This window comes from Acinonyx jubatus, chromosome E1 (assembly GCF_027475565.1).
Source record: "Acinonyx jubatus isolate Ajub_Pintada_27869175 chromosome E1, VMU_Ajub_asm_v1.0, whole genome shotgun sequence".
NCBI lineage: Eukaryota > Metazoa > Chordata > Mammalia > Carnivora > Felidae > Acinonyx > Acinonyx jubatus.
Window position 1 is genome coordinate 42,417,282 of NC_069397.1, and position 22,699 is coordinate 42,439,980.

The window sequence follows — 22,699 nt, forward strand, 5'->3', positions numbered from 1 at the left end:
GGCAGAGAAAGAGAGAGACAGAATCCTAAGCAGGCTCTACACTCAGTGTGGAGCCTGCCGTGGGGCTCAGTCTCACGAACCTGGGATCACGACCGGAGCCAAAATCAAGAGTTGAACGCTCAACTGAGCCACCAAGGTGCCCCGATATAAAAGGAATCTTATAAATGTGGTCTTTGTGTCTGCCTTCTCTCTGAACATCAGGTTTTCTAGGTCCATCCATGTTGTGGCAGGCATCGGTATTTCTTTATTACTAACTAGTATTCCAAGGTATGGATGTAGCACATTTGGTCTGTCCGTTCATCAGCTGATGGGCATCTGGGTTGTCTCTGCTTTGGGGCAATTATGAATAATGCTGCCACGAACATTCACGTAACCATTTCTGTGTGGACGTATGTTTTCCGTTCCGTTGAGTACATGTCTATGAGTGCAACTGATGGGCCACTCGGTAACTATGTCTAACTTTCTGGGGAATTTCCAAACTCTTTCCCTAAGTGACTACACCATTTTACATTCCCACCACATATGGGGATTCCAATTTCTCCACATCCTTTCCAACGTTTTTATTATCTGTTTGATTATAGCCATCCTCACGTGTGTGAAGTACCGTCTTGTGGTTTGGGTTTGCAATTTCCCCAGTGTCTAAGGACAATGACACCGAGCATCTTTTCACGTGCTCAGTGGACACCAGTAGATCTTCTTTGGAGAAATGTCTATTCGAATTCTTTGCCTATTAAAAAAATTTTTTTAATGTTTATTTTTGAGAGAGACAGCGAGAGAGTGGGGGGGGGGGGGCAGAGAGAGAGAGGGAGACACAGAATCGGAAGCAGGCTCCGGGCTCTGAGCCGTCAGCACAGAGCCCGACGTGGGGCTCGAATTCACGAACCATGATCTGAACCGAAGTCGGAGGCTTCACCGACTGAGCCACCCCACCCAGGCTCCCCTAAGTCTCCAACTGATTTTGAGTTAATTCTTGTGTATGGTGTGAGGAAGGGGTCTACCTTTATTTTGTCGCAGGTGGACATCCCATCATCCCAGCACAGTTTGTCAGCCCTGCTTATAGGGTTTGAGATGAGGGAGGCATGGGTGAGCAGGACCCAGGACCCCTTCTGTTGCTGAGACTGAAGCTGCTCACCAGTGGGAGAAGTGGGGTGGGTCTGGGGTCACAGAATTGTGGGAAGGGATTTTAGCTTCTCCCCTCCCCCATTTCAAGCACTCCCTGCCTTTCTGTGCCTAAGCATGGATGAGCAGAGTCAAGAAGAAAGCTGGCTGGACTGCCCTAAGTGGCTGTCTACACAGAGGAAGTGACTCACACGAGAGGTGGGTCCAGCCCAGCTATTTTGTTAAGTGTCACCAACCTCACCCTGAAGTTCCTATTTCCACCCCCTAAATGAGACTGCCCTCTCTGCTCCCGTAGACGCGGAAGGGGAGTAAGGCTGAGGCTGCCCTAGAGGGATTGGTTTGCACAGTTTAATCCATTCAGATGCTTTATGGCACCTTAAGCCAAGAGTGGAGAACTCTGAGTCGGGAGTATCGGGGCCTCAGAGCTAGGCTCCAGGGCTCCCTCTGAAAACCCTCGGAATTAGCAGGTGCTTCCTTCAGTCAGTGACAGGACAATGTGTCAATCAGGGTGGCTACTTGGGAAGCATTTGCAACACAAGATTCTGAACAAAGCCTGCCTGGGCCATAGAGACCCAGGGGAGCTCCCCGAGGAAAATGGCCAGGAGCCCCACAGAGCCTGGCACACACACCTGGGAAGTCCTGTGGCCTCCCAGCTCACTATTCCTTAAGACTCAGCTCAGGGGCCGTCCATCACCTCCTCTGGGAAGCTTTCCTGACTATTTACCAGCCTACACTCCTCCCGCTGCCTAGCTGGGTCAGGGACTCCTCGGGGCTCCCACGGCATTCTTTGCCCACCCCACCCAGCACCTACCAAGCTGTATGCAATGGCCACTCTTCTTTCTGCCTGGCACAGAGTTATCACAGATGAGGGAATAATTCTTGAGTATCAAACGTCTTTGGCATAAAATAACAAGACTGGGGCAAGGGGACTGGAAGGAAGGAGACTGGAAATGTGAATTGTGAGGTGATATATGTTCACTGGTGAGGGCTTCTCTCTCCGAGGAGGTGAGGGAGACGACCGGGAAGTGTTCAGACACGGTCCAGCGGCCACAGGTCAGCCCCCAGGAAATGATACTCCAGGAAACATCTTTTGTTCTCTTAGACAACAGACAAAACCAGTGGGAACACTGGGTCCTTGGAGCTACTGCACACAGGCCTGGACGGAGCTCTGTAGCTGTGCCCCAGCCAGGGCCCCCGGTCACCAAGCGGGGTGTGGGGGGGGGAACCCCACTGTTCCCCCTCCCCCTTCCTACCACCTACCTTCCTACCTTCTGCTCATTCAAGCCCCCACATCTGGCCAGTTCCCTGCCGCTCTAACAGTGGAGGAAACCACCACAGACCACGGGTCTAAGCCATGGCAGCACCTGCCACGAGGGGCCCGAGACAGAGGAATGCCACTTTCACTGGGTGAAGTCTTAGAATCCAGACTGTCCTCTGGAGTGCAACTGAGAAATCCGTTCACAGCCCCCCGGAGTCCACAAATAGAAGTCCCCTTAGCTCCCCCACTCCCGGCCCCTTTCCTTCCTGGCACTTGTCACCAGTGTAATTATGATGTGGGTAATGACTTGCCTGATCCAGTGTCTGTCCCCAAGGAACAGGGCCCTTGTCCGTCCTGTTCCATCACCGTACCAAGTATGGTGCTTGGCCCAGAGCAGGGCCTCTGTGGTGAATGAATTTAAAATAATGGTTTTTGTTTCTTTTTTAAAGAAAGACTGAATGGCTCTCATGGTTATATGACTTGTCAGTCAGAACCCTCTACTCACCCCCCCACCCCCACCCCACGCCACCAAAGTGTCAAATAAATGGCAGTGACTAAGTGACAGAAGCACAGGAAAATGAGACTCACAGGGGTGACACGCGGGGTGGAGCCGGGGGTCCACCAGGTGGGCTGCACGGGAGTGCCCAGCGACTATCTACTTAGTGGAGGGATGAGTGGGTCCTGTGGGCTCTCAGCAACCTGAGTCCCCTGAGGCCTGCGGGGAGGCGGAGCCCGCCCTGGTCAGACCTACCAGCCCAGCCCATGCACTTGGCGGCCTACTTCTCAGCGTAAACTCCCAAGCTGGCATCTCGAGAGTCTCTGAGAGTTCGAGAACCATTAATTACGCCTGCACTCACCCAGGTACGGTGTGCAGAGCTGACCTTACAGAAGGGAACAGACATGCTCTTCCGTATCACGGAGCCGATATTCGAGTCCAGAGGCAGGAAATCAAGTGAAGCAGGCAAATGGGAAAGGGAGTCACTGGGGACGGTGCTTTTGGGACAGGGTGCTGGGGGAAGGCGGAGACAAGGGTGAGGAAAAGGGGCGAGCTGGGAAAGGGTCCGGGCAGATGGAATGGCAAATGGAAAAGCCTGGGGCTGAAAGGAGCCTGCGGTGGCAGAAGCTGCCGGAGGCCAGAGGAGCAACGCCCGGTGAGCCGAGGAGCTTGGGTGACAAGTTAAGCTGCCCTGTCCCATCAGCTCTGGGACCCTGGCAAGACAGGATGTCGGAGCTGAGACACAACACGAGTCAGGTCTTGGACGGGAGTGAACTCAGCTTGGTCAACGCCACTCTGTGGCATCCTGCTAGGGCGCGCAGCCCCAGACCCTAGGGGTAGCCCCCTGCTTCCAGCTCAAGCCGGGGGCTGTGGAGTCGTTCTTCTTTACCCTTCAGGGTGTTGACAGTTGTCGGCTCAAAACCTTCAGAGTCCTCTGACATTCTGGGCCCTGAAGACTCTTCAGGATAGTAAAAAATGGAGACTGTGACCTCACTTATACGGCTACATGGCTTATACAGTCACATTCAGTCAGTGGTGCTAGTCAGTCCGATATCTGTATGGACAAAACGTGACTTTTGACTCTTACCTCACACCATACACAAAACTCAGTCCCAAGTGGATCATAAATCTAATTGCAAAAGGTAAAACAACAAAGCTTCTAGATGAAAATACAGGGGTCTTCACAGCTTTGGGTAGAGAGCTTAAAAATAGACACAAAATACGTAAACCACAAACAGAGAGGCCAATAAATTGAAGAGCATTAAAACCAAGAATTTCTGCTCCACGAAAAATACCATTAAGAGATTTGAAACACAAGCCATAGGGGCACCTGGGTGGCTCAATCAGTTAAGCATCCAACTCTTGATTTCGGCTCAGGTCATGATCTCACAGTTTGTGAGTTCAAGCCCCAAGTCAGGCTTTGCACTGACAGTGTGGAGACTGCTTGGGATTCTCTCTCTTTCCCTCTCTTTTTCTTTTGTTTTTTAATGTTTATTTTTGAGAGAGAGACAGAGACAGAGTGCAAGTGGGCAAGGGGCAGAGAGAGAGAGATGGAGACACAGAATCCAAAGCAGGCTCCAGGCTCCAAGCTGTCAGCACAGAGCCCAGCGCACGGCTCGAACTCGTGAACCGCGAGATCATGACCTGAGCTTAGCCGACTGAGCCACCCAGGCATTCCTCTCTCCCTCTTTTTCTGCACGCGCATGAGCGTACACACTCTCTCTCAAAATAAATAAATAAACGTTAAAAAAACAGGCAAGCCATAGACTTGAAGAAACGTTTGCTATATGTATATGCGACATATTTTTTCTCTAATAAAAGACATATCCATAATATGTAAAGAGCCTCTACCAATGAATCAGGAAATACACACAACTCAATTTAAGAATGAAGCAATGACTTAGAGACTTCCAACAGCCAATAAGCAAACGAAAAGGTATCAAGATCGTTAGTCATCGGGGAAATGCAAATTAAAACCACAGTGAGGTCCCACTGCACACCTATTAGAGTGGCTGAAATGAAAAAGACTGATGACCCACTGGCTAGGATAAAGAGCAATGAAAATGCTCACATATTGCCAATGTGAGTACAAGTCAATGCAAGCACTGTTAGAAAACTGCTTGGCAGTATGCACTAAAGGTAAACATATGCCTTCCCAATGACTGGGCAATTCCGCTCCTAGATATATACCCCCAGAAAAGAGTGCAGAGGGGTTCACCGAAATACAAATGTAAGAACGTTCACATCAGCTTTCATCATAATAGCCCAAACCTGGAAACAACCCAAATGTCCGTTAGCAGGAGAATGGATAGATGCACTGTGATATACTCTTACAATGGAATGCTACAGAACAATGGAAAAGAACAAACTATAGCCTCATGCTATATGCACAGGTGAACCACACAGACATAATGCTCAGTGAAAGAAGCAAAAGAGTATGCATTGTACAGTTCCTTCCATACGAATGAAGTCGAACAATAGGAAAAATTAATCTACGGTGCTAGAAGTCAGAATAGAGGCTTCCTTTAGAGGGGAACAATGGGACAAGGCATGAGAGAGCCTTCTGGTGGGCTGGAAATGTTCTATGTTTCCATCTGGAGGGTGGTCATAGAGGGTACATCGTATATAATTACTCACTGAGATGTGTACTAAAGATCACTTTACAGCATTCCTCGAAACGTTCTAAAGGGGGAAATAATAGTCTTTTTTTCTGGTAAATTTTTAAAAATCTTTATTTTTGGGAGAGAGAGAGAGAGAGCGCGCGCGCGCGCAGGGGAGGGGCAGACAGAAAGGGAGACACAAGAATCGGAAGCAGGCTCCAGGCTCTGAGCCGTCAGCACAGAGCCCGACGCGGGGCTCGAACTCACGAACCACAGATCACGACCTGAGCTGAAGTCGGACGCTTAACCGACTGAGCCACCCAGGCGCCCGGAAATAATAGTCTTTTGAACAAATGGTGCTGGTACCAGTGTACATCAATATATGCAAAAGAATCGAGCTGGGCCTCGTCCTTATACCATATACAAAAGTCAACTCAAAATGGATCATAGATCTCAATGTAAGAGCTAAAACTATAACATTTTTAGAAGAACACATAAATCTTTGTGACCTTGGGCTAGGAAACGGGTATACACGGGACACCAAAAGCACAAATGGCGAAAGAAAAAAATAGGTAGACTGGACTCTATCAACATTGAAAACATTTATGCTGTAAATGTTACCACCAAGAAAGTGAAACGACAACTCACAGGATGGGAGGAAATAGTTGCTAATTATGTATTTAATAAGGGTATACAATCCAGAATATATAAAGAACTATTATAATTCAATAATAAGAAGACAAATAATCCCATTTTAAAATGGGCCAAGGGGTACCTGGGTAGCTCAGTGGGTTAAGCATCTGACTCTTGGTTTTGGCTCAGGTTGTGACCTCACGTTTCGTGAGTTCAAGCCCTGCATCGGGCTCTGTGCTAGCGGCAAGGAGCCTGCTTGGGACTCTCTCTCCTTCTCTCTCTGCCCCTCCCCTACTCATGCCCGCACTCCCACAAAATAAATAAGTGAAAAATAAACAAAATAAAATTAAAATGGGCCAAGGTTCTGAATAGACATTTCTCCAAAGTAGATCTACAAATGGCCAAAAGTCACACAAACAAGATGATGCTTGACATCATTAGTCATTAAAGAAACGCAAATCAAAACCGTAAGTAGATACTGCTCGTGCCCTCGGCTAGCTATAATGACAATTTTTAAAAAGACAGTAAGAACTGTTGGTGAGGATGGAATACATTGCTGGTGGGAATATAAAATGGGGCCGCTGCTTAGGAAAACAGTTTGGTAGTTCCTCAGAAGGTTAAATATAGAGTTACCATGTGACCCAGAGATTTTGCTGCTGGGTATACATCCAAGACAATCAAAAATATACCCACACAAAAACTTGTCCATGAATGTTCATTGCTGTGTTATTTATATTAGCCAAAAAAATGGGGGGAAAAAAAACAAAAGTCTATCCACTGATGAAGGACAAAATAAAATGTGACGGGTTCATACAAAGGAATCTACAATGAATTATTACTCCCTGAAGCACAGATCAGGCTCCAACAACGATGAATCCCGAAAACAGTATGTTAATTGGAAGAAGCCAGTCACCAAAGGCTGCATATTACAGGATTCCATTTCTGTGAAATGTCCAGAATAGCAAATCTATAGACAAAGGAAATAAGTAGTTGCCAGGGGATGAGAGGAGTGAGGCCGGAGGAGGAGGATGGGGCGTCACTGCTAATGGTAAGGGATTTCTTTTCTTTTCTTTTTAAAATGTTTTTATTTATTTTTTGAGAGAGAGAGAGAGACAGAGCATCAGCAGGGGAGGAGCAGAGAGAGAGGGAGTCTGAAGCATGCTCCAGGCTCTGAGCTGTCAGCACAGAGCCCGACATGGGGCTCGAACTTGTGAACCACAGATCATGACCTGAGCTGAAGTCAGACCCTCAAACGACTGAGCCACCCAGGCGTCCCAAGGGATTTCTTTTATGGGGGATGAAAATATTTTCAAATTCGATTGTAGTGATGGCTGCACAACCTTGTGAATATACGAAAAAAAATGGAATTATACACTTTAATTAGGTGAATTGTATGGTATATGAGTTATATCTCAATAAAGCTATTTAAAAGTGTGTGTGTGTGTGTGTGTGTGTGTGTGTGTGTGCACGCGCGTGTCCTAAACTATTTCACGGCCTTGGCCCCATCCTGAGTTACAGGATCTGGAAGCTACCGGATGAGAGATACGCACGGATGGAGCTGAAAAAGCAAGACTATATCCTAACGTGACCCCAGACAGCAGCTGGGATAAACCTGGGGTTCTGTATGTCCGCGTGCACACGTGCATACAACTTCCTACCCTGGCTATTCATCCTCAAGGACAAATGTGAAATGGCAAAGAGCTCAGGTCCACAGCTTTGACACCGCTTCACTGGGCCGATAGTTCTCAAGCCTCTGACCCATGGCTCTGTGCAGGAGATTCCCAGGGCTGGCTTCCCTCGGGGTTATCAACAAAGGAGACCGGCCCATTCTAGAGCTGCACTGCCCAACAGAAACAGAATTCCAGCCACATGTATCATTTTAAATGTTCTACTAGCCACGTTTTGAAAATGTAAAAAGAAACACGTGTAATTAACTTTTATATTTAACCCAATATCAAACATATTTTCATTGTAACACATAATCGACAAATGATTGAGATATTTCACCTTCTTTTTTTTTCAGACGAAGCCTTCAAGATCCAGTGTTTATTTCACATAGCTTATCTCAGTTTGGACTAACCACATTTTACACGCTCATTCAACAGCCACGTGTGGCTAGTGGTTACCATAGGGGATGGTGCAGTTCTAACCTGGCTCATATTGCAAGATGAGTATTCTCAAAGTCTGGTATTTTAGCAAATCTGAATTTAATAATAACAAGAGCTGAGGAGGAAACCAAGGCTCAGTGAGGCAAAGTGCCTTGCCCGAGGCCTTGAGCTGATAAGTGGCAGTGGTTATGCGCAGGGTCTATGATCAGATGAGAATTGTCTTCTCTACGGGGTCAATGTGAGAGGACAAGAGAGACCCATGGGAAGGGACTGCCACCGTGCCTGGCTCACGTCCGCCGTGACAGATATGAGGGGCTAATGGAGACAAGGCAGAGACCACTCGGGGTGGCTAGCTGGGGAGACCCTGCACCAGCTCTGAGACATTTCCCCAAGACCTCTCCCCGAAAAGCTTGTATCACTCACCGGGCTGGTGGGTGAGGACACCCCAAGGCTCCGTGCAGCTCCGTCATCCTCCAGAGACTTCTGCTGGCCGCTCCCCGGGCTGACTGCCCTGGCCGCCGCCTCTCCCACGGGACTGGAAGGCCTCTGGTCTAAAATGCTCACCGAGGGGACAGCTTTGGCAGTGCCCAACTGCAGCAAGCCCAGGGTGCCAGGTGCCTGGGGAGGCGGCTCCTGCTTGCGGTCCCCATCTTGAGTCCCAGAGGATGCTTGGGGCGGGAGGGGCCCTGCGGGCACATCAAAAGGGATGCTGGCCTCCAGGCCGGGGAGGGGGAGTGAGGCCCGCCCCGTGGGAATCTCCATTTCTCCACTCAGTCCGCTCAGTCCGTTGGTTGGCACAGAGTTTACCTGGGCTTTGCTGAATTCCGACAACACCCTGGAAGTTTTTAAACAGAGAAACCTGTGTCACAAGCTGTCAGCTAGAATGCCCAAGGCTATTGGGACGGCGGTAAGAAGGCAAAACTGCCGTCTGGGGATTTCCAAAACAAAACATCCTCGTCATCCACCCACCGTGCTCCTCTGCTTACACACAAGCCTTCCTCTGACACGCCTCACAAAGTTTCTCCCCAGCTGGGACTGAGGTAGAGTGGGCGGCCAGGGAACTGCGGGGCCCGGGATCTCCGGTGCAAGCGCTGGTCCACCAGAGCTGGGCCGTATGTGGGGTCCCAGATGCCTCCTGTTCCCAGGACCTGCTGCCGGAGATCAGTGTACACGGGGTGCAGGAGTGTGCACGCAAGTATACATGGGGTGTGCACCTGCTCACTCTTCCAATGGTACTGCCTCTTCCTGCCCTTCAGTGGTGCTTCAGGGACTACGGGGAGCCAGTGTTACTGTCTTTACCTACACACACACACGCACGCACATGAAAACTACTCTGGGCCTTCTAAAATGTGCACTGGCTAGTGGCTGCTCCCCTTCTCCTGAGGCTTCTGAGAATCCACATTCTGTTTCTGAACTAGAACTATTTGCTGTCTCCTCCTTTGTTTATGAACCAATAGAGTATGTCACGGGCGAATACAGATTCCTACAACAACAAAGCTACCCGGGGCCCAAGAGATTGCCCATATCTGCCCTAATGGTTTACACTGGGTCAGAAGACGTGCCAAACTCCCCTTAATGTGGGCTCATTTCCATAAGGATTTTAGAACTCAAGTTTCTACCTTAATGTTTTCTGGCTGAGCTGTGTGCTCTTATCTACATCATAACCCCAAACAACATTTCAAGACATGCTAGTCAAACATTGGTGAACAACCCATACATTTATGGGCAACTGATTTGCAGCCCAAGACATTTCAGTGGGGAAAGAATAGTCTTTTCAACAAATGGTGCTGGGATAAGCGAACAGTCCCATGCAAAAGAAGAAAGTTGGACCCCTACCTCACACCATATAAAAAATGAACTCAAAATGGATCAAAGACCTAAAAGTAAGAGCTAAAACTATAAAACTCTTAGAAGGAAACAGGTATAAATCTTTGGGTCAGGCAATGGTTTCTTATATGACAGCCAACAAATAAGTAAACAATAAAAAATAAGTACGCTGGACTTTATCAACACTAAAAGCTTTTGGGCTTCAAAAGGATACTATCAAGAAAGTAAAAAGATAACCCATAGAACAGGAAAAAAATCTGCATATCTTATATCCAAGGATTATCATATATCTGATAAGGGTCTAGTATCCAGAATATAGAGAGCTCTTACAATTCAATAATATTAGAACAAATAATCTGACTGAAAAATGGGCAAAGGTTTACAGAGACACTTCTCTAAAGGTATACAAATGGAAAGTACATGAAAAGATGCTCAATATCATTAGACGGGAGTGAAATACAAATCAAAACCGTAATAAGATACTACTTTATGCCTACCAAGATGCCTATAATAAAAAAGACAGAGGGGCACCTGGGTGGTTCAATCAGTTAAGCATCCGACTTCGGCTCAGGTCATGATCTCACGGTTCGTGGGTTCGAGCCCTGTGTCGGGCTCTGTGCCGACAGCTTGGAGCCTGGAGACTGCTTCAGATTCTGTGTCTCCCTCTCTTTCTGCCTCTCCCCAACTCATGCTCTGTCTCTAAGAAACATTAAAAATTTTTAAAAAATTAAAAAGACAGAGAATAACAAGTGTTGGCAAAGGTGTAGAGAAAATGGAACTCCTACACGCTGCTGGCGGAAATGTGAAATGGTGCAGCCTCTGTGGAGAACAGTTTGGTAGTTCCTTAAAAGTTAAACATAGAGTTACCATATGAGTCAGCAATTCAACTCATGGGTATATACCCAAGAGAATTAAAAGACAATGTCTGCACAAAAACCTGTACATGAGTGTTCACAGCAATATTATTCACAGTAGCCAAAAAGTAGGAATAGAACAAATGTCCACTAACTGAAAAGATAACACAAATTGTGGTGTATTCACACAATGGAATATGATTCAGCCATGACCCATGCTACAACACGGATGAACCCTGAAAACCTACTAACTGAAGGAAGGAGGTCACAAAAAGCCACATATTGCATGATTCCGTTGGTATTAAATGTCCAGAATAGGTAAAGCCATAGCTAGTGGGTAAGGGGTTTCCTTAAAGGGTGATGTTGGTTGGCTTTGGTTGGCACACTGCTGTGGCCCCACAATAGGTTCCTAAAGTTCACGGACTTCATTCCTTTACCCGTAAAACCGGCACGGTAACAGCACCCACCTATGACTGTGTTCAAGGCTGAATGAGATCATATAGGTAAAATGCCTATAGAGTGTCTGGCACAAAGTAAGTACTCAATAAACATTAACCTCAATTTGTCATTGGTTGTTCTTATCGCCACTGGCAAGACTGCTTAGCCTCTACACACATGGCTATAAAAATGTAAGGAAAGACAATTACGGAAATATTCACCAGCATTACCGAAATGGTTATCAAGTATAAATGACCCCTCATCTGTAAGACACATTTTAATGATGGAGTGGACTGGGTGTAGGAATAAAGAAACACCACCCGACAGCAAGAAGCTTGTGTGATAAATTAGAGTTTCCACCAAATCAACACCACGGTCAGGATGAAATCAAATTCACAGGAGTCTCACCAGGATCAGAGCTGGTCGGCAGGACCCAGAGAGAATAAGAGACATGCACATCAAGTGGGAAAAAGTGCTAGAGATGAGGTTTTGAAGGAAAAGTGAAAGAAAGAGAATTTTCAAAACTTTTGAAGAAAATGCAACATAGGGCTGAAACGCTCCGGTCCTTCCACTTCTGTCCAGCTCAGGGCAGCGTTTTTCAAAAACTGCCTGTTCAAAAATTCTACAAGTTTGTGCTTTCATTTAGAAGACACTCTGGAAACATATACGTATTATATACATACGTATATTGCGCGTACACAGAGGCGTAGGTGTGGAATAAAAGCATGGGCTGGAGAATCGGCATGACCACCCCATAAAGTGCCCCCGCCAAGCGATTCTGAGCCTGCGCTTTTCCTGAGCGCGTGGACTAGCGTGTTGGGGTCCACGGCACCACCTGGCGGTCAGGGGTGCTCATGAAAGTACAGGAGGGGGCTGCATGTGCGAAGAATCATTTCCCCCAAGAGAAGGCCTCATGATAACGACCTCTGACAAATATCATCAAGCACAGATCTGCAGCCGTGTATACACAGACAAGTAGCGCGAGAACTGACATCACGGGGACCCCCAGTAGTAAAATGATAATGACACCGCCTATGGAGCACTCACCCTGTGATTGGCACTGCTCTAAGCGCTTTGCATACCTGAACTCACTTCCTAGCATTCTTATCCCCGTCTTGCAGATGAGGACATCAAGGTCAGAAAGGTTGAGTATCTTGCCCGGGGTCGCAAAGCTGGTTAATGGAAGACTCCAGCAGTCTGGCTCCTGAGTCCACACTCCTAACCACCGGCCCCTAGCTGTGCTTCTCAGCGATCACTGTAATTCAGACCCAACCAACACAAAAGAAGCTATTCAGGCCATCAATCCTCTATTCACAAAGCAAACTGCAGTTTGGTTTCCAGAAAACATTAAGTTCATACATTTCGTTGGAATGTTACATCTTTTGTACTTTATGTTTAACTTGTAGATGATTTTAAAAAAACTTTTTTTAACATTTATTTTGATAGAACGCCTGTTCTCTCTCTCTCTCAAAATAAATCAACTTTAAAAAATCCACGTAAACAAATATTTAAGTAATATGATAAAAATAAGCGAACTCTTAACTGCTGATGTGACTCTTCACCCTCAGACACACCCTCTAAGAGCTGGTGTGTGTGGACGTGCGAAGATAACTTCAAGCCCAGCACTCAGAGTGATGGTGCTGGATGTGTGTTTGTGCGTCTGTGTGCTCTGTGTTTGCTGGTTCCGCACGCCACTGCCCCGCGCTGGTCTGTACATCCTGACCCTCTTCCCTTGACTTCTCCCACAATGCCCAGGATGACGCTTCCCACACAGGGTGGACGGTCACTGATTCAACGGCCTTAAGCTGGAATTTTCCAATCACAAGACTCACGAAAGATAAAAGCAGGGCACATGACAGACAGAGGGCCGGCGGGCTGGCCTGTGGGAGGAGGAGACACAAGGAAGGGGTCAGACAGGTGAATGAACTTAAGTCACGCCATCGGCCCAGCCGATAGAGCGGGGATTGCTCCCTTCCAGGATGTTCTACCTAAATTCTTGTTGATGTTTGAAAGTTCTAGCTAATGTGCTCTGTTGCTCAGAAGCTGCTTCAGCCGTAATTCGCCCCCAGGCATCTGATCTGATTCTCAGCCAGAGAATCCCTATGAGGGAGCCTCCACTTTACAGATGAAGAAACAACCTCACAGAGCCAACGCTTGGCCTGCCGTTACTGGACTTGGGACTGGTAGAACAGGGCTTGAGGCCGGATCCTGCTACAAGCCAGTCCGTACCGGCACCCAATCTGGTGTTCTTCCCACAGCAGCTGGGAAACCTGTAAAGACTTGAATGAACCAAGAAGGTAGGGGCACTCAGGAGTAGAAAAGAAGATCCTAGACACTGGCTGAGGGAACATGGGTCTGGCTGAAGGAAGCGCTTAATAAAAATTTACCATTTTCGGGGCGCCTGGGTGGCTCAGTCAGTTAAGCGTCCGACTCTTGATTTTGGCTCGGGTCATGATCTCACAGTTCCTGGGATCAAGCTCTGCATCTCGCTCTGCATCTCACTGACAGCGAGGGGCCTGCTTGGGATTCTCTCTCTCCCCCCCTCTCCCTGCCCTTCCCCAACTCATGCTCGCTTGCTCTCTCTCTCTCTCTCTCTCAAAACAAATAAATAAACTTGAAAAAAAAGTTTATCATGTTCTACCTATTAGATGAGCAAATATCCAAAAGTTTGATAATACCTTCTGCCTACAAGGCCGAGAGGGCACAGGTACATTCCTGACAGAGTGTAAACAGGCGATTATCTATGAAAATTGTAGATTCATTTATCCTTTGCCTCAGCAATTCTGTTTCTGGGACTTTACTGAACAGAGATAGTTGCATAGAATTAAAAGATCACATACACACGGTTATTTATAGAAAGAGTGAACTCCAGTGTCCAGTAAATACAGGGCTGGTCAAATAAACTAAGGTAGATTCATACAATGGAAACACATGCCACAGGGGAAAAAAAAAACTGAAGAAACTGATATGAAGCTCCAAAACAAAAATTCTGATCTCTTCTAAGACAAGGTATCAAACAGTATATTTATAATAGCTTTGTGGGGATGGGGCAGAGATAAGAAATATAAAAGACATTTAAAAAGTCTATTCATATCTGTTAGATGCATTTAGAAACATCAGAAAAAGACATGTAAAGGGGGTGCCTGGGTGGCTCGGTCAGTTAAATGTCTGACTTCAGCCTAGCTCATGATCTCACGGTTCGTGAGTTCGAGCCCCACGTTGGGCTCTCTGCTGTCAGCACAGAATCTGCTTCAGATCCTCCGTCCCCCTTTCTCACTGCCCCTCCCCTGCTCATTCTCTCAAAAATAAATAAATAAACTTTAAAAAAAAGAAAAAGAAAGATGTAAGGAATTAATAATTATGGTTACAAAGGTGGAAAAGACGTTTCACTGTAGGTAGACTTTTTTTTCTTAGCATAAAAATAAATCTATTAAAAAACGAATGTTTCAAAAGGGCCTGAACGAAGAAGGCTCTGCTGTGGTGAGCATGGTTAACATAGAGAGATGGTGACTCACTACGTTGTACACCTGAGACTAATATAACACCGTGTGTCAACAATACTCAAATAGAAAAAAGTTCTTTTAAAGAGATAGCTCTGCCCAGGGTCCCTTCTCTAGTCAAGTTCATTGCTCCCTGTGCTCTTCCTCCACTCACTTGCTTGGCCCCTTTTGCGCACCACCTCCTCCAGGCCTCATTCAGGGTCTGTGTCCTTCAGAGGCCTTCTGGGAGGTCGCAGCGGAGCACCCTGACGCGCTGGGCTTCACTGCGTCTTTTGGAAGTCGTACATCTAACTCCGAACCGTTAGTTTCCGCCCTAGAGGCAATAATATTTTACACGAAGCCTCAGACAAATTAGGTAACTTGTCGAAGATCAGCCAGGGGCAGAGCCGGAGCCTGATTCAGCTCTGAGCCCTCCCTGAATCCATTCTCCTCGCTGCCCCACGTTGCCTCCAGTTATAAGTCCCTGAGGAAGAGCCACGGTCCTCTTTTCCTTTATGCCCTTAGAGAGCTCAGTGCTCAGTGACAGGCCATCACATGCCATAGGAAGGGAGAGAAAGAGGAAGAGGAGAAGGCAGGCAGGCAGGGGGAGGAGAAGGAGTGGGGGGAGGACACTCACTCTTGCAGAGACGGGTCTGAGTCATCGGCATTTGCTGTCCCCAGGTCGGAGTCGGAGGACATGGGCTCCTCGGAACGGTCTGGACTCTTGGAGCCATTCTCTTGGAGTAGGCAGCTATCAGAGTTTAGGCTGCAAGACAGCTGGGATGAACTGGCGGTGTCCAGGCTGAGGGAGGAGGCCGTGAGCTTCCGGTTCCGTCGGATCTTATGGCCTGAGTGCTGGACTTCGATGTCCTCCGAGCCTGAGGAATGGGAAATTGAATCCAGAGACTCTTTCCGCTGTAGTTCTGTCCCAGAGGTGGTGAGGGGGTCGAGCTCAGAGAGCGGGCAAAGCCCAGAGAGAGCCAGTGGGGTAAGCGTCCACTCGTTTAAGATGGCGGACTTGTAGGAGAGCTCGAAGGATAAGGACGTCAGTCCCTGCAGGAAGCTGAGGAGGAACTCGCCCTCCTCGGCGTCTCGAAGCAGGGCTGTGGGCTGATAGTACTCGCACAGGCGGGCGGGCTCCTGGAGGAGCAGCTTCAGGTAGCACTCCATCAGGCCGTCATTGAGGGCCAGCCTCAGCCAGGCCCGGCAGCGGCCCACGTCCGTGCTGACAAAGATCAGGTGCTCCAATTCCGAGACGATGTGTCTGCGGGTGGAGAGGACAGGCTTGTTTCAAGAAATGATTTCAGATCACGGAGGATTGTTTTATCCACTGGTGAGCAGGAGCCAGTAATAACGACTGCAAGTATATATAGGCTTGGGAAAAAATCTCAGATAGCAGTGTTCTACAGGGAATTGAGAAATATTTAGCTACAACTCCCCACTTGTTCGAGGTTACTGTCATGCAGGATAATTGCCATTTTTGTTACAACTCCCCAGGCGCCCCTGACATCACCTGCTCATCCGGCATACATCTGATGAGCCCCTAAGTGCCAGGTCTTTGGAGCCGTGAAGATACAGGATACAGACATGGTCCTGCCCTCAGTCCAGGTTACTACCTTTCAAGGGCACACGGAGGTGAACCCTGTTGTCAGTAGAGCTGGGGTGGGGGGAAGGCAATCACTTCCAGGTTGCAGTAAGAACAATGCCTTAGGCAAGGCATTGAGGGATTAGGCATAGGGATTAGGGATAGGCAAGGCATCGAGCTGGGCCTTGAGGGATTTCAAGCGGCAAAGATGGAAGGGGAACCTTAGGCACCAAGGACTGACAGAAAAAAGGCACCAAGGGTAGGGAAGCAGCAGCTGTGTAACAGGAGTGGTGAGCACTCCCGTTACAGCACGGGGAGGAGGAGGAGCGGCTGATTGGGTTGCAAAGTCAGGTGATGCAGGGTCTCGAGCATCCAACCGGTGAGGCAAAGTGGGGCAAGGGTCCCCACACCTGGCTGTGCGTCAGAATCACCTGGGAACGTGGTCAGGCTACAGATTCTGGGGCCCCAACGAAGTGAATGGGACTCCAGGCTAGCACTGGGGAGCCTGAGAGTTTTTACACCGGGAAATGACTTGACCGCAGTCACGCAGACTTCCGGGTGGGCTGCTCGGGATAAGATCATGTACCAAACTCAGTTCCCGAACCCTTGGTCTGATGTAAATGCCCTTCCTCTGACCATCACAGTGCCCTGAGCACGTCTTGCCCATAGGCGTGCGTGCTCCACAGGGCTCAGGGAATGAGCTCGGGTTAGCTTAAGCTCAATAAATGTGAACCAGCTGCCTGACCTAAGGACAGACAGAATGAGATAAGGGGGACAATTAGAAAGCCACTGCCACCTGGGAGTGAGGTAAGACCCTGAGATAGGGCGGTGGCAGTCAGCATGAAAAGGAAGATACAGACCGACAAGGCACCTTCAGGCTGAAGGTGGCATTTAATAGCCCTTAGAGGCAACGTGCCAGCAGCTGCTTGCTCCAAAGCCCAGGCAGTTAGGGCCGGGGCCGCAGAGGCAAACGTCCCAGGGTGGATATTCAGATGATCTGGATTCCACTGCTTTAAAAAATGCCACAGCCTGTTAGGATATAATACTTAGCATAGAGATGTTCAAACATTCCAAGGCAGGGTCCGCAAACCTCTTCTGTTAAGGGCCACTTAGTAAAGATTTTAGGCTTTGCAGGCCACACATTCTCTGTTCCAACTACCTAACTTTGCCACGGTGTGGCAAAAAAGCGGCTCCTGCTAAAGGCGACCAGCCAGGGGCCTGAGCAGCCCCAGGCCATTGCCTGTGCGCTGAGGGGCTCTTGAGGCTTGGTCTAACAATAACCCCTATCTCACCCATGTCCATTCTAGAACACAGAGCATCTCTGCTGCCTTCCCATAGAGCTGTAGAGGGAGAGCCCAGGGTCACCCACACTGAAGCTCCTCCCCAAAGCAAAGCCTCCCCTGCTGATCTCACTTGTGGGTGACAGCTTTCAGGAGGGGCCAGAAGACAGGCTGAGGCAGAGGCTTCTGGTGGGCGCTCTTCTTCCTTTTCCCTCCGGCCTCGGCTCGGATGTGCTTGGCATGCAGGCCGTGGATAAATACAGCCTCCAGGGCACTGCACATGGTGTTGGCATCTCCGTCTTCGCTAGTGACCACTGTGTCCGAGGACACGTACTGCTTCTGCAACGCCTTCACAGATCCCACTAGCTTCTTCTTGATGACCTAGTCAGTGTCAGACATAACACAGGCCCTTAGAAGATCCTGCGGTGACCCCTGGAAGGGAAGTGCTTATCACCAAAGACACGCACACCCACACACGCCTCACGTCTACCTGTGGGTGTGTATACAGCAAAACTAGCACAAGCTAATCATAGAAAACAAAGATGGGCGCCTGGGTGGCTCAGTCGGTTGAGCGTCCGACTTCGGCTCAGGTCGTGATCTCACGGTTCATGGGTTCGAGCCCCACGTCGGGCTCTGTGCTGCCAGCTCAGAGCCTGCAGCCTGCTTTGGATTCTGTGTCTCCCTCTCTCTCTGCCCCTCCCCCACTTGCACACGCACGCACGCGCTCTCTCTCTTTCTCTCAAAAATAGATAAACGTTGGAAAAAAATTTTAAAAAAAGAAAGAAAGAAAACAGAGACAAAGCATAGAGGAGAAAAGGAAAATTACGTACTTATACCCCCCAGAGATAGCTATTTTTTTGCAAAGATATTTGTATGTTTTTCTCTTGTTTTGCTTTTTAAACCGAACTTCAGTGATTTGATAGCCATAGAAATCTTGTGTTTAAATACCGGCTCCATCATAGTTACAGGTGTGGGAGCCTGGGTGATCCATCTAGGGCAGGGGTGAAGCTTTGCACCTTGTTTAGGGGTCTACGATTCCATGAAGAGGCTACAAGTGCCACTTTAGAACCATAAAAACACCAAGAAAACAGGAGCATGGTCCACATTACGAAAGATCCTAGGGGCACCTGGGTGGCTCAGTCGGTTAAGCATCTGACTCTTGATTTCAGCTCAGGTCGTGATCTCACGGTTTCTGAGTTTGAGCTCTGTATCTGGCTCTGTGCTGACAGTGTGGAGCCTGCTTGAGATTCTCTCTCTCTCTCTCTCTCTCTCTCTCTCTCTCTCTCTCTCCCTCTCTCTGCCCCTCTTCTGCTCATGCTCACTCTCCCTTTCAAAATAAATAAAATAAACGTTATTTATTTAAAAATCTTTTTAATGTTTATTTTTGAGAGAGAGAGAGAGAGAGAGAGAGAGAGACAAAGTATGGGGGGGGAGGGGCAGAGAGAGAGGAAGACACAGAATCCGAAGCAGGCTCCAGGCTCTGAGCTGTCAGCACAAAGCCTGATGCAGGGCTCAAACCCACGAGCCGTGAGATCATGACCTGAGCCGAAATAGGACGCTTAACTGACTGAGCCACCCAGGCGCCCCTAAAATAAATAAATAAACTTTAAAAAGAAAGAAAGAAAAAAGGAAAGATCCTTGACCTGGCAGTCAGAGGCAGATGTTAGTCTCAGCTCTGTTGGTCAACAGCTGGGTCACGGCAGACATGTCACTTAACCTCACTGAGCTTAATTTCCTCATCTGTTAAACGGAACGAATACTTCCTGACCTACAGCACAGGAGTTGGGGGGTGGGGGGATTACTCTGAGGGCAGGACTTGCTTTTTTTTTTCATTCTTGCATCCTCAACACTTGGCCTGGTTCCTGACACATGTAAGTATTCCGTTAAGGTCTGTTACATAAATCAATTATAAAATACATATATGTAAAATCCTTTGGAAAGATAAAGACAGTTCTGTCATAATATAAGCATGTCAAAATTACCTATGTGTTTTGGAAAAGGATTGGGAGGGAATACAGCAAACCTGGTTTGAACTGTTAGCTGATAGGATTATGGATAAATATTTTACTGTTTTATTTTTATCTTAGCCCAAACAGTTCATGTTAATGTTCTTAGAAAAGTCGAATGTTCTTTTTTTCTTTAAAAAAAATTTTTTTTTTTAATGTTTATGTATTTTTGAGACAGAGAGAGACAGAGCATGAACGGGGGAGGGTCAGAGAGAGAGGGAGACACAGAACCCGAAGCAGGCTCCAGGCTCTGAGCTGTCAGCACAGAGCCCGACGGGGGGCTCGAACTCATGGACCGTGAGATCATGACCTGAGCCGAAGTCGGACGCTCAACCGACTGCGCCACCCAGGCGCCCCTGTTCCTTTTTTCTTTATAACAGCTTTAATGAGACACAATTTACATTGCATAAAATTCACTCATTTAAACTATTCAGTTCAGTGATTTTTGGTATATTCACAGAATAGTGAAACTACAGCCACTACCTAATTTTAGGACATTTTCATTGTCTCAAAAAGGAACACTGTGCCCATGAGCAGTCACTCCTCTCTAGTCCCCTCTCCCTCAACCCCTAGCAACTACTAATCTACTTTCTGTCTTTATGGATTTGCCAATTCTGGACATTTTGTGTAAATGAAGTCATATAGTATGCAGTCTTTTGATGTTAGACATCTTTTCATATGACTTAGGGTCATATACTTCTTTTATTGTTTGCTTATTTGACTTGAGAGAGAGAGAGAGAGAGAGAGGCAAAGAGAGAGGGGGACAGAGGATTCAAAGTGGGCTAGGTGGTGACAGCAGCAAACTCCCAAATCGTGAGATCATGACCTGAGCCAAATGGACGCTCAACCGTCTGAGGCACCCAGGCCACCCTAATGCCTTCTTTTCTTTTCTCTTTTTTTTTTAATGTTTATTTATTTTTGAGAGACAGAGAGAGACAGCATGAGAGGGAGAGGGCAGAGAGAGGGAGACCCAGAATATGAAGCAGCCTCCAGGCACTGAGCTGGCAGCACAGAGCCCGATGCGGGGCTCCAACCCATGAGCCGTGAGATCATGACCTGAGCCGAAGTCGGATGCTCAACCGACTGAGCCACCCAGCTGCCCCTTCTTTTAATGTTTACTTATTTTTGAGAGAGAGAGAGAGAGAATGTGCATACGTGTATGTGCCTGTGGGGGAGGGGGCAGAGACAGAGCGGACCGAGGATCCAAAGCAGGCTCTGCTCTGACAGCAGAGCGCCCAATGCAGGGCTTGACCTCACAAAACTGTAAGACCATGAGCCGCTTACGATCATGACGCTTAACCGTGTGAGCCACCCAGGCGCCCCATATGTATGACTTCCTTTGAGAAATCCTTGGTCTTCAGGCAGCCCGTATTAAAATCCGTCGTTTTTTATCAAGTCCCATTCCATCACCAATAAGATGTTCTAGAAAGGGCAGGATCTCCTCAGAAGCCTGCTTCTGCTAATTACCCTTTCTCAACAAACCCGAGGCCTCTGCTTTCCAGACAGTACTCATATCATTTCAAAGTGAGGAAAACCAATGACAATGGCTGTCCCGTGCCCCCTTCCCCACCCTTGAGAGCCTCTCCGACTGCCTACCGGGATGGCAGCCCGGGGGTCCAGTCCATTTCTCCACCCACCTGAGAGCATTTCCGCTCACACTGCAGCTTCCCTCGGAGAATCACATGACACCTGCAGAGAACAGCCGGCGGCGGCCAGATGAGCAGGTTCCAGCTCACAACCACCCCCAGCCAATTCTCCCCCTCCCCCCAGCAGGCAGCGGGTCAGCCCATCTTCCTCAAACTGCAATGTCAAAGGCCTCTGAATTCAAAAGTAAAAGTCAAGAGTGGATTTTAAGGAAGGAAACAAGGGAAGAGAAGAAATCTGAGGGCTCGGATCTCAGGAGGTGGGGGAATCCTATGTGCCATGGTTGGGTCCACCCTAATCAGGGCATGGAAAGGCCTCTGTGTGCCACACCAAACGCTGGCACAAAAAAGCAGGGAATGAAGGGCTGATTTGGATACAGAACTAAGGGTGCGAGGGGATGCTGCCGCTGGAGGTGCCAAGAGCCCACATGGACCAGGAAGCAGGGGCTCACAATTCACATTCGGAGCCTCTGACTCCTGTGCCAGCCCGATGTCTGCCAGCTCGGCGGGGACAAGCACAACCGAAGGAAGTTTCCAAAGGGAGGGCCTCTTGCTACATAGCTGCTTCCCCTCCAGGCACGAGGGTCCAGCTGGAGCAGCACAGGGACACGCCTAAGGGAAACAACACGGGTTCGAATCTCGATTTGCCACTAACCACTTAGGCATGCCAGGTGGGCACCACGGCAGACGTCTCAAATGGAGGTTATGAATGTGGAAAACGCCCAGCACGGGGCCTGACGGTACTAAGGATAAATGGTGTCTATTACCCCGGTTGGATGTGGCCAAGCCTTATAGGCAAAGGCCCACTGTCCTGAATGAGTCCGCTCAACTACCTGAAGTCATACACAGGTAAATCCCTCATGGGCACTGGCTCCCCCCCACCCCCTGGGGGTGGCTTAGGTGGGGGGGGGGCCTCAACCTGAGCCTCGGGGGGGGGGCTGTTGGCTCGCCTGGACCGCCCCAGCCACTTGGACGGACCAGGATTGGGCAGGCACATTCCCATCTAAACAGATCTCTAGTGACCACACTGCCGAGCATGGAGGGACACCAAAAAACAGGTCATCGCTGTCTCTGTTCTCAAAAACCGATGGCCCAAAGAAGTTATCAAATGGAGGCATGCTGAATGGATTTTGTACTGTTTACCACACATTGCTTCATTCATTCCTTGGAACCACCCCAGGCGAGCTCTTTATTATCCAGATCTAACAGATATGAAATCAAAGCTGACCCAGGTCAAGGAACTTCCCAAGATCCCAGGGCTGATCAGTGGCGGGCTCTACCACCCTTCGGCCAGGATGACATCCACCCTTCTGGAAGAGGCAGGTGTGAGCGAGGGCTAAGGGGTGGCTGGGGAGGGGCAGGGGAGTCTTGGG

At 48.5% G+C, this 22,699-nt stretch overlaps 1 protein-coding gene across 4 annotated transcripts in view; it reads right to left on the minus strand.

Moving 5' to 3' along the window:
* The window catches only part of PLEKHM1 (pleckstrin homology and RUN domain containing M1), a 39,900-nt gene extending 18,552 nt beyond the window's left edge, over nt 1-21,348 (minus strand). For all 4 annotated transcript variants that reach the window (XR_008294380.1, XR_008294379.1, XR_008294378.1 and 1 more), the window contains exons 1-4: nt 21,280-21,348; nt 17,811-18,058; nt 15,450-16,076; nt 8,638-9,049 (exon numbers count right to left, since the gene is read on the minus strand). Coding sequence is in view for 1 of the 4 variants with exons in the window: in XM_053212636.1 (XP_053068611.1) it covers nt 8,638-9,049; nt 15,450-16,076; nt 17,811-18,058; nt 21,280-21,330 (1,338 nt within the window). In the remaining 3 variants the exon portion in view is untranslated. The remainder of the gene's footprint in view (nt 1-8,637; nt 9,050-15,449; nt 16,077-17,810; nt 18,059-21,279) is intronic.
* Nucleotides 21,349-22,699: the final 1,351 nt, after the last annotated feature.